The sequence below is a fragment of the Dendrobates tinctorius genome, unplaced genomic scaffold, assembly GCF_039654945.1.
Source record: "Dendrobates tinctorius isolate UK_male_01 unplaced genomic scaffold, ASM3965494v1 ptg000241l, whole genome shotgun sequence".
Classification (NCBI taxonomy): Eukaryota; Metazoa; Chordata; class Amphibia; order Anura; family Dendrobatidae; genus Dendrobates; species Dendrobates tinctorius.
In genome coordinates this window covers 15,682,655-15,694,879 of record NW_027361908.1, presented here as the reverse complement: position 1 = coordinate 15,694,879, position 12,225 = coordinate 15,682,655, and the positions used below count along the sequence as shown (strand labels likewise).

Below are 12,225 nucleotides of genomic sequence, written 5' to 3'. Positions count from 1 at the left end.
GTCGGTGCTCATAGCAAGTGAGTAATTCTACTACATAGAGGCGATCTGATCATCACCTGTAGGTAGCAGAGTCTCCCATGGAAACTAATGAAGCATGCCAAAAGTGAAAAAATATGTTTTTAAAAATATAAACAAAAAAATATAAAAGTTCAAATCACCCCCTTTGGCCCCATTCAAAATAAAAAAAATCCAACATGCATATATTTGGTATAGCAGCGTTCATAATTGCTCAATCTAACAGGAAAAAAAAGATTAACCTGATTGATAAATGGCGTAGCGAGAAAAAAAGTCAAAACGCCAGAATTGCTTTTTTTTGGTCACTGTGACATTGCATTAAAATGCAATAATGGGCGATCAAAAGATTGTATCTGCACCAAAATGGTATGATTAAAAACGTCAGCTCGGCGCACAAAAAATGAGCCCTCACCCAACCCGAGATCATGAAAATGCAGAAATAACGGGTATCGGAAAATGGCGCAATTTTTTTTTTTTTTTAGCAAAGTTTGGATTTTTTTTCACCACTTAGATGAAAAAGAACCTAGACATGTTTGGTGTCTATGAACTCATAATGATCTGGAGAATCATAATGGCAGGTCAGTTTTAGCATTTAGTGAACCTAGTAAAAAAGCCAAGCAAAAAAACAATGTGGGTCTGCATTTTCTGTTTAAATTTCACCGCACTTGGAATTTTTTTCCTGTTTTCTAGTACATGACATGGTAAAACCAGTGGTGTTGTTCAAAAGTACAACTTGTACTTTAAAAACAAGCCCTCACATGGCCATATTGACAGAAAAATAAAAAAGTTATGGCTCTGAGGAGAAGGGGAGCAAAAACGAAAACGCAAAACTGAAAATACCTCCATCACGAAGGGGTTAAAAGCTTACTTTTGGTCAAACAACCTCAATGTGAATAAGGGCAGAGCAGGAGAGCGTCCCAAATGCGACACCCATCCATCTGAAGCTATAAAGATGAAATACTTATCTCAGCAAGGGGCGCCACGCCCCATTTATGTACAAAATAGAAAACAATACAGCAAAACCAAACAAATGAGCCAGATAATAAGTTAGTAAATGGGCAAAGTGTAAGAGCATGTTCACACTGTAGCCATTTCACAGACTAAACCTAAGAAAAAACTAAAGGAAAAAATAAAAATGAGCATATACCCTACCTCAAGTAAATAAGTAAATAGTAATAGTACATGTAAATAACATAGGGTATATTTTTAATGCTATTTTAAACAAAAAAGCATAAAAGACGTCCTAACCTGTCTCTAGTAGTGTTGAGCATTCCGATACCGCAAGTATCGGGTATCGGCCGATATTCGCGGTATCGGAATTCCGATACTGAGTTACGATACTTTTAGCATATCGAATACCGGAATCGGAAGTTCCCATAATGCCATCAGCCAGTTTGATTTGATTCAGCCAATGAGGAATCCTCAGAAGTGTGGGCACATCCTGTTAGGCATGTAGGCATGTTAACTAATGGCATGGCTGTGATTGGCTGCTGAAATGATGTCATGATGCACTATAAAAGCCGCCGTCGCCGCCATTTAGGGTTCACTGTGCTGTGAATTCAGTTAGAGACAGGCTGCTGTTCAAGACTCTGAGGGACAGTTAGAGGTAGCGATTTTCCAAATAATATTGTGCTTTACCCAGGCTACATTGTCAATCAGTGTAGCTTTCTTTTGCCTTGCAGCACTTTTCACAGCTGTCTGCAAGGTCTGTGTGAGTGCAGCTCATGCTGAGTAGTGTGTCCTGCAGCCACCTCTGGTTGTAGGCCGCTCAGCGTGTGTCACTGCCTCATACATATTTTTCTTTTATTGCTGCTCATTTTTCATTAATTCTCCTATTAGTGTGCATCCATCCGTATTCATATACATTGGTTGCAAACACTATAGGAGTAGACAGCGGAGCTTTTCTGCAGCCTTTCAGTGCTAGTGCCCAGTTATCTGCACTGTTCACGGATGTCTGAGAAGTCTCTGTGTGTGAGTGCAGCTCACGTTGTAGTGTGTCCTGCAGCCACCTCTGGTTGTAGGCCGCTCAGCGTGCGTCACTGCCTCATACATAGTCCTTTTTTGTTTTATTGCAGCTCATTTTTCCTGATTTTTTGCTGCTATTAGTATGCTTCCATCCGTATCCATCTACATTGGTTGGTTGCAAACGCTATATAGGAGTAGATAGAGGAGCCTTTTTTCTGGCTTGTGCCCTGCAGCTGCAGCCAGATTAGTATTAGCCTATTTTTTGGAGCCTCATCTATTGCATTGTAGGTTACCTTCCTGCATTGTAATAGCTCCAAAAAGTTTGTGATACTATCGCTTTCACATCTTTGGTCACATCCTTTTTGTTTTTTTGAAAAAAAAAACACTTAAATAAAGTTCACCAAACACTCCACTTGACAGTTGTGTAGGTCACATTAGCTCATATTAAAGTGTAGTCCACACACTTTATAAAATTAGTGTTTCTTATACCTGTTAGCAGCTGTTCAGGAATAAGCACACTAAGCCCCCCCTTTCTACTTTTCTGCCTATCTTTATCAGTCTACCAAGATGAAGAAGGCAGGGAGTAAGGCACGTGGTCGTGGGCGTGAAGTTGCAGCAGGGAGAGGACGTGAGGATTCAGCAGGGAGAGGACGTGGGGATTCTGTGCCTGCTGCGGGCACCAGTGACTCAGCATCCCCCAGTTTTACCAGGCAACAGTCCTTTATGCACAGCTTTGTAGGACCTCGCCGTACCCCACTGCTGCGGGACGAACAAATTGAAGCCGTTGTCGGATGGATGGCAGCTAATGCATCGACTTCAATGACTTTCACATCCTCTCAGGGCCAGAGCACTGAAGAGCAACCATCTGTCTCTTCACCATCTGCCAAATTGCCCAAGCAGTCAGAGAGCCCTGTACAGGAGCCATCTCATTCTCTACTTCTGTTCTCTGAATCTGTTGGCTTAGAAAGAGGGGGCCAGTCAAGCAGCATTCTAGAATGTGAAGAAGAGGGAGTATGCAGTGATGCGCAACTTCTTTGTCCCTCTGAATCTGAAGAGGCGGGTAGGCCATTGCCTATGGTCAGCACACCTCAGTACGCATCAGATGATGAGACTCAGGTGCCACTTTCTGGTGCGTACGGTGCTGCTGAGGCTACCAAGGAGAAGCAGGTGTTTGAAGAGGGGAGCGTAGATGATGAGGTCCTTGACCCATCATGGCGTGAGGAACAGGAAGGTGGTGGGAGCAGCTCTGAGGAAGAGATTCCCCGAATGGCCAAAACAGGAGGGAGAGGGAGGGGGCAGACTTGGATGCCTGTAGCCTGCACTTCGGCACCCGTTAGGAGCATTCCTCTTCCAAAAGCCTAAAAGGGCGCTCCCAGGACTTGCAGTGCATGGTCCTTTTTGACACAGTTGCAGATGACATTTGCTTTGTCAAATGCAAGCTGTGTCATCAGAAATTCAAAAGAGGGAAAAGTGCCAGCAACCTCAATACCACAAATATGTGGAAACATGTGCGGCTCAAGCACGTGGTGGAGTTACAAAGACACACTGAAGACATAGGCCAACCTACAGCACCACCTACCACCTCTTCAGCTCATGTTGTAGCCTCTTCCTCCAGCTCACACACAGCTGGTTCGGCTTCCTCACAGGATCACCATGGAAGAACCTCTGGCACTGTTGTCCAGCGACCCAGTGACATTCCACCCACAGCACCACGTTCCCTGTCATCCTCACACTCCCATGCCACTCTACAGCCATTGGTAGCACAGGCATGGAAGAAAAGGCAGGGATACTCGGCAAACAATCCCTGAGCACAGGCTCTGAATGCTGGCATTGCCAAACTACTGGCCCTTGAAATGCTGTCATTCAGGCTGGTGGAGACTGACACCTTCCGTAAATTCATGGCATTGGCAGTCCCACAATACACCATGCCCAGCCGCTTTTATTTCAGCAGGCAAGCCGTCCCTGCCCTGCAAAAGCATGTGGAGGGAAAAATTAAACATGCGCTACTAAATGCCGTCAGTAGCAAGGTCCACCTGACCACCGATGCGTGGACCAGTAACCATGGACAGGGACGATACCTTTCCCTCACTGCCCATTGAGTCAATGTTGTGGGGCCGGGTACAGATCTTGAGAGTGGCGCTGTACATGTTCTGCCAACTCCAAGGATTGCAGGAATCCAGTCTGTACACATTTACTCCTCCTCATACTCCAGTTCCTCAAAATCAGCACTGCAGGAGCCTGTTGCGACCGATATGAGCACAGCCATGGCCAAACGTCAACAGGCCGTACTGAAATTAATTTCTTTGGGGAATTGAAGCCACACAGTGCAGGAGCTCTGGAATGCCATCAAGCAGGAGAGCGACGTGTGGTTTGTGCCAGCGAATCTCCAGCCAGGCTTGGTAGTGTGTGACAATGGCCGAAATCTGGTGGCAGCTCTGGGCCTAGGCAACCTCACACACATCCAATGTCTGGCACATGTGCTCAACTTGGTTGTGCAGAGCTTTCTGAGGGACTATCCGGATCTTGGTGCACTGCTGCACAAGGTCCACACAGAGTGCGCTCACTTGCAGCGTTCCAGCATGGCAAGATCACGCATTGCAGCTCTGCAGCGCCGTGAACCATCTGGAACATTGCATCATATGTGACCCACCCACCAGGTGGAATTCAACGTTACATATGTTAGAGCGGTTGTGTGAGCAGCAGGCAGCAGTAATGGAGTACCAGCTGCATCAGGCGCAAACAAGTTGCACTGTGCGCCGGTCACACTTCAGCACCACTGAGTGGGCCTCTATGAAGGACATCTGCCTTGTTTTGCATGCCTTCGATGATTCTGCGCGGATGGCGAGTGCAGATGATGCACTAGTCAGCATGACTGTCCCCCTTATCTGCCTGCTTCAAAAAACACTGCATGCACTAAGGGAGGAGGTTTTGGAAGAGGTGGAGGTTAAGGAGTCACAAATGCCATCTGCTTCTGGATAGTCTGCGCAACGCGGTTCCTCACAAAGGCCTAGGCAGGGGACACTTTGTGAGGAGGATGAGGAGGATTCAATGGAGAAGGAAGACATCTCTCCAGAGGTGGGAGGTACACAATGCTCTAGTAGTCAGCATGTACAGCGAGGGTGGGGTGATGCAGAGCAGGCAGAGATGACGCCTCAAGCAGGGGACAGCGTTTTTTGGGCAGTTGGGAGTCTGCAGCCCATGGTTGATTTCATGCTGCAGTGCCTGAGAAACGACCACCGCATCGCCCACATTCTCAACACAGCTGATTATTGGGTGTACACGCTCCTAGATCCTCGCTACCGGGACAACTTACAAAGTCTCATAACACCGTTGAACCGGGAGCGTTAAATGCGGGAGTACCAAGACACACTTGTGCATTCCATCATGTTCTCCATTCCACCCGAGAGCAGTGCTGCTAGTGCTTTACAAAGCAGCTCTGTGCGTCGAGGCAGTGGAAGAAGCTCTGCACAAAGAGGGAGCAGCGCCTCAGCACAAGGCAAGACCAGTATGGCCCAAATGTTGCAAAGTTTTGTGTGCCCGCCACAAATGTCTACACCATCACAGACGGCTCCAGTCAGCAGGAGGCAACGTTTCCGTCAGATGGTGACAGACTACATGTCTTGCCCTGTCAGTGTACTCCCAGACGGCTCTTCCCCCTTCAAGTTTTGGGTCTCTAAGCTAGATACATGGCCAGAGTTCAGCCAGTATGTATTGGAGGTGCTGGCTTGCCCTGCTGCCAGTGTATTATCGTAACGCGTCTTTAGTGCTGCAGGTGGTGTACTAACAGAGCGTCGCACGCGACTATCCTCCAATGACGTTGACCGGCTTACTTTTCTGAAAATGAACAAGGCCTGATCTCGCCCGAATTTGCCAGTCCCCTTCCAGAATAAATAATTGGTTGGCAACATTATCCAGGTCTCCTGTTGTGTTCATGTTTCTACCACCTGAACTGTAATCCCTGAGCTCCCACACCGCCAGTTGTTGCTCAGAAGTGCCATCTGCACAGAGAAAAACACTAGCTCCTGTGTTAGTGGGGTTGAGTATCACCAGCTGCTCCCCTGCTGTGTGTACGGCAACATCTCCTGCTCCCTCCACATTCACCCGGCATCAGATATTAAACTTGCTCCAAGTAGGCCTCAGCCTACACCATGATTGATCCTGGGCTCCAACACCGCCAGTTGTTGCTCAGAAGTGCCGTCTACACAGAAAAAAACACTAGCTCCTGTGTTAGTGGGGTTCACTAACGCCAGCTGCTCCCCAGCTGTGTGTACGGCAATATATCCTGCTCCCACTAGTAGAGGGAATGTGGACAGAGCAGGAGACATTGCCGGACACACATCAAGGGATCAGCTGACGTTACTGAACCTCAGTAACACAGGAACAAGCGTTGATTGTGCAGACGGCACTTCTGAGCAGCAACTGGCGGTGTTGGAGGCCAGGGTAAATACTAGAGACAGAGTGGAGCCAGAGGCCTAATTAGAGCACGTTTGAAATCAGTAGTAATCTACAACAGATATAAAACTTGATGAAATTAGGCCTCAGCCTACACCCAGATTGACCCTGGGATCCAACATCACCAGTTGCTGCTCAGAAGTGTCTTTGGTAAGGGTACTCCCTCCTGCCCAGCCTGGTTCCAGCATGCCTGCTGCTTCTGGGTAGTGTCAACGTCACTTTGCCACCAATACGTTGTCCTGTCGTGTTACGGTCGGGTTAGCCGAGTCTATGGAGCCTGCAGGTTAGGTGCTTCCTATGTGGGCTGCGGGTTCTGGTAATAAAGGCTGGTTCCGTAGTGCCAATAAGACAAGCACCCCCTGTAAGGACTGTGGGTTTCGGTAACTGCGGCTGGCTCGCGGCCTTGCAACTTTGCTTTTCATGGGTACCTTCTGCTACCCATCCTTGTTCCAGTACCCTCAGCTGGTTCTTGGCAGTGCCTTTGGCTGAGGTGCCTCCTTCTCGGTATCCAAGATCCAGCAACGTCTGCTGGTCCTTGGTAGTGCTTTCTATCACAGGTACCTCCTGCTTAGTAACCGTGTTCCAGCACCGTCAGCTGGTCCTCGGTAGTGCCATTGGCTCTGGTTCCTTCTGCTGCCCCTCCGGGTTCCAGCACCGTCAGCTGGTTCTCGGCTGTGTCTTTGGCACGGGTATTCCCTCCTGCCCAGCCTGGGTCCAGCACGCCTGCTGTTTCCGGGTAGTGTCAACGTCACTTTGCCACCAAATTGTTGTCCTGTCGTGTTGCGGTCAGGTTAGCCAAGTCTATAGTGCCTGCAGTTTAGGTGCTTCCTATGTGGGCTGCGGGTTCTGGTAATAAAGGCTGGTTCCGTAGTGCCAATAAGACAAGCACCCCCTGTAAGGACTGTGGGTTTTGGTAACTGCGGCCGGCTCGCTGCCTTGCAACTTTGTTTTTCATGGGTACCTTCTGCTACCCATCTGGGTTCCAGTACCATCAGCTGGTTCTCGGCAGTGCCTTTGGCTCAGGTGCCTCCTTCTCGGTATCCGAGTTCCAGCAACGTCTGCTGGTCCTTGGTAGTGCTTTCTAGCACAGGTACCTCCTGCTTAGTAACTGGGTTCCAGCACCGTCAGCTGGTGCTCGGTAGTGCCATTGGATCTTGTTCCTTCTGCTGCCCCTCCGGGTTCCAGCACCGTCAGCTGGTTCTCGGCTGTGTCTTTGGCCCGGGTACTCCCTCCTGCCCAGCCTGGGTCCAGCACGCCTGCTGTTTCTGGGTAGTGTCAACGTCACTTTGCCACCAATTCGTTGTCCTGTCATGTTGCGGTCGGGTTAGCCGAGTCTATGGTGCCTGCAGTTTATGTGCTTCCTATGTGGGCTGCGGGTTCTGGTAATAAAGGCTGGTTCCGTAGTGCCAATAAGACAAGCACCCCCTGTAAGGACTGTGGGTTTCGGTAACTGCAGCCGGCTCGCAGCCTTGCAACTTTGTTTTTCTTGGGTACCTTCTGCTACCTATCCGGGTTCCAGTACCGTCAGCTGGTTCTCGGCAGTGCCTTTGGCTTAGGTGCCTCCTTCTCGGTATCCGAGTTCCAGCAACGTCTGCTGGTCCTTGATAGTGCTTTCTAGCACAGGTACCTCCTGCTTAGTAACCGTGTTCCAGCACCATCAGCTGGTCCACGGTTGTGCCATTGGCTATTGTTCCTTCTGCTGCCCCTCCGGGTTCCAGCACCGTCAGATGGTCCTCGCTAGTTCCATTAGCTCTTGCAGCTTCTGCTACCCATCCGGGTTCCAGCACTGTCAGCTGGTCCACGGTTGTGCCATTGGCTATTGTTCCTTCTGCTGCCCCTCCGGGTTCCAGCACCGTCAGATGGTCCTCGCTAGTTCCATTAGCTCTTGCAGCTTCTGCTACCCATCCGGGTTCCAGCACCGTCAGCTGTTTCTCGGCAGAGGCTTTGGCTGAGTTGCCTCCTTCTCGGTATCCGAGTTCCAGCAACGTCTGCTTGTCCTTGGTAGTGCTTTCTAGCACAGGTACCTCTTGCTTAGTAACCGGGTTCCAGCACCGTCAGCTGGTCCTCGGTAGTGCCATTGCCTCTTGTTCCTTCTGCTACCCCTCCGGGTTCCAGCACCGTCAGCTGGTTCTCGGCTGTGTCTTTGGCACGGGTACTCCCTCCTGCCCAGCCTGGGTCCAGCATGCCTGCTGTTTCCGGGTAGTGTCAACGTCACTTTGCCACCAATTCGTTGTCCTGTTGTGTTGCGGTCGGGTTAGCCGAGTCTATGGTGCCTGCAGTTTAGGTGCTTCCTATGTGGGCTGCGGGTTCTGGTAATAAAGGCTGGTTCCGTAGTGCCAATAAGACAAGCACCCCCTGTAAGGACTGTGGGTTTTGGTAACTGCGTCCGGCTCGCGGCCTTGCAACTTTGTTTTTCATGGGTACCTTCTGCTACCCATCCGGGTTCCAGTACCGTCAGCTGGTTCTCAGCAGTGCCTTTGGCTTAGGTGCCTCCTTTTCGGCATCCGAGTTCCAGCAACATCTGCTGGTCCTTGGTAGTGCTTTCTAGCACAGGTACCTCCTGCTTAGTAACCGTGTTCCAGCACCGTAAGCTGGTCCACGGTTGTGCCATTGGCTCTTGTTCCTTCTGCTGCCCCTCCGGGTTCTCGCACCGTCAGCTGGTTCTCGGCAGTGCCTTTGGCTGAGGTGCCTCCTTCTCGGTATCCGAGTTCCAGCATCGTCTGCTGGTCCTTGGTAGTGCTTTCTAGCACAGGTACCTCCTGCTTAGTAACCGCGTTCCAGCACCGTCAGCTGGTCCACGGTTGTGCCATTGGCTCTTGTTCCTTCTGATACCCATCCGTGTTCCAGTACCGTCAGCTGGTTTTCGGCAGTTCCCCAGCCTTCTTGTACCTTCTGCTACTTTTCCAAGTTCAAGTTTTAGGAAATGGTTTTTGGTTATTACTCTGGATCTCCCTGATGACGACCCTGAAGACGACGACCCGGAAGACCACCCCGAAGAAGACCAAAAAGATTACCCTGAAGAAGATGACCAAGAGGACAAAGAACATGAAGACAACCACCAAGATACAGAACAACAAGAGACAGAAGACCAAGAAGCAAAAGAACAAAAAGCAGAAGAACCAAAAGCAGAAAAACATTAAGCATAAGACTAAAAATCAGAGCAAAAGATATTATCTAAATTATAAGCAGAAGAAGACTAAGCAGTGTATGGGGGTGAGTCCGTTCCTCCTCGTAGTGCCCCTGGAAAATGCCTGCTGCTGCAGGCCAAACTGAACGCGTACAAATCCTATTGTAAATCTTTTGTGACAGGCAGAACGGAAGGTGTAATCTTCAAACTTTTATAGATAACAACTACAGGAATGCCTGTCACAAATAAGAATATGATGAAGAAGAATCGGAAGAAGATGAAGAAGTAGAATATGAAGAAGAATAATAGTTGAATAAGAAGAATATGAAGAATGTAAAAAAAAGAATAATAGGAAGAAGGTGAAGAAGAAGATGAATAAGGTGAAGAAGAAGTTGATAAAAAGATGCTGCTGCTGAGGATCATGAAGGAGAAAGTGTGGGAGAAGTAAAAAAGAAGGTGAAGAGCACAGAAGTAGTGAAACATACATATCTGACAAAATATATAAAAGGTTAACATAGTCAATATCTTTGTAACTCCGAACGTCTTTAAAAAAAAAAAAATTATTCCTGCTATTCCATGTGATTGGGCTAAACCTCTATGCCTTTAATGTCTCCTCCACCTCCCCCAATACATTCTACATTATTCTTAGTTGTTTTTCTTCATGTAGAATTAACCTACAAGGAAAGAAAGGGTTTTTTATTTAATTCCGATATTTCTGTCCCATTGACTTGCATTGGTTTCCGGTATCGGAATCGGCGATACCAGATACTTTTTGGGTTCGGTCCGATCCAATCCGATACGATATTTCACGATATCGGATGGTATCGCTCAACACTAGTCTCTAGTATTAAAACCTTACCTTGAGCAAAACAAACTCAATGTGAATAAGGGCAGAGTAGGAGAGTGTGTATTAGTCACAATAGAAACATTGGTACTTGTCAATTATAACCCTGATGAGACACAAGCAGTCATGCAACTTGTCCTAGCATCCGTGCAAAATATGTCAATTGCCACCCAACCAAAATGATACAGGCCGTTTTTTGTGAAAAGAGTCCTTTTGGAATTCTCTGAGTTCAAGATTCAAATACTTCTGCCACCTCTGTACCCTCTTTATGTATGCCCCTGGTTGGTTTTAGTACAAAATACATTGATATTTTATGTACATTTAGAATTTAGTCAACATTTTTCTTATATTAAATTTAAGTCAAAAACTTTTTTTTAGGATTCAGTAGATCTTCTGAAAACAGATCAGGCATCAGGGAGCAATGAAGGCAAGGTTAATCCTAATAAGAAGCAGGGGAGTAAGTAATGAATGCAGCATTCACCACTTTCCATTACTGGCAACAAGATTCACAGTCTTTTACCAATTCCACTAAAAATGCCTTTGATGTATTTTGAAACATCTGCAAAATACCCTTATACTGAATATTTTTTCTCCAGAAAAGGGCAAATAGTAAATGCAAAACTTTGTTGTACGTAGATTGTTCCAAAGCGTTTTTATAGCATACCGTATAGTGCAATGTAGTGTGTTGATACCAGAAGCACAATTTTAAGGCCACGCTAACAAGTTCAGTATTTGGTCAGTATTTTACATGAGCATTTGAAGGCCAAAAACCAGGAGCTGGTGATAAATCCAGAAGTGGTGACATGTTTCTATTATACTTTTCCTCTGATTGTTCCACCTCTAGTTTTGGTGTACAAATACTGATTTAAAATATTAATCAAATACTGAACGTATGAACGTGGCCTTAGGCTATGAGCCAACTCTTTCCCAGCCTTCACTCTTTTCATCTTTATAGAGTATGGAACCAAGGGCTTATATGCTACAAATGCAGACTTCTCAGCGTCTAGCCCAGGTTGATCCCATCTGGTTCCACATTCTAAAGGGGTGTAGAATTGTTTCAGGGTTCACAGAATGGAGATATCCTGGAAATATCCAAAACTATAATTTGTGACTGATTTTTATCTGTCTTATAGGGTCATTCTCTTCTACGTCTTGTCGCTATAATTGGCTTGTGATCATCTCTGATAGACCAACTCCAAATGTGTGAAGATTTTCACTGATTGAAAATTCCTGAGTGTTATCAAGCCCTTCTATTATATAGCAAAATCCTCAGTCCATTTTTATGTAGGTTAAACTTTTAAAAAAAAAAATCAGAACAATAGAATGTGTGAACAGATTCTATAACAACTATAACTATAATAAGGCTTTTATTCACCCTCATTAAAATTGACTGAATGGGTAAGTTGTTAATGGCAAAAAAACTAAAACAGTCAGGTCCATATTTCAGAGTTGGCTGCATTAGGTTCTTTTTGAAGAAAACAATCTAAAGGAAATTATACACCACGATATTCCTTACCTAATGTTTTTACGACCTCAGAATATTCTGAATCTGTATATTGTCCTTGGATATTTGTGGCTCGAAATTTAAACCTGTATGTGAAAAAAAACCCATGAAAGTATGAAAATGGAATAAGACTCATTATTTAAAGTACCACTCCAGTTTTTTATTTATTTCACCACCAGATTACCATTAGTAGCATATGTTTCCTGGTGTAGTAAAATACTTTTCTGTTGCCATCTTCAGCACCACATGACCAGAATTGTGACTGGCCAGACCACTCCAGTGTTTAAGTTTCAGAGCAGAGGTCACTTCTCAATGTAA

General features: G+C 46.6%; 1 protein-coding gene across 1 annotated transcript in view; it reads right to left on the bottom strand.

Moving 5' to 3' along the window:
• Positions 1–12,225, bottom strand: part of PTPRQ (protein tyrosine phosphatase receptor type Q) — a 794,911-nt gene that overhangs the window by 96,645 nt on the left and 686,041 nt on the right. Inside the window, exon 39 of the mRNA XM_073556964.1 lies at positions 11,920–11,993. Coding sequence (XP_073413065.1) covers positions 11,920–11,993 — 74 coding nt within the window. The remainder of the gene's footprint in view (positions 1–11,919; positions 11,994–12,225) is intronic.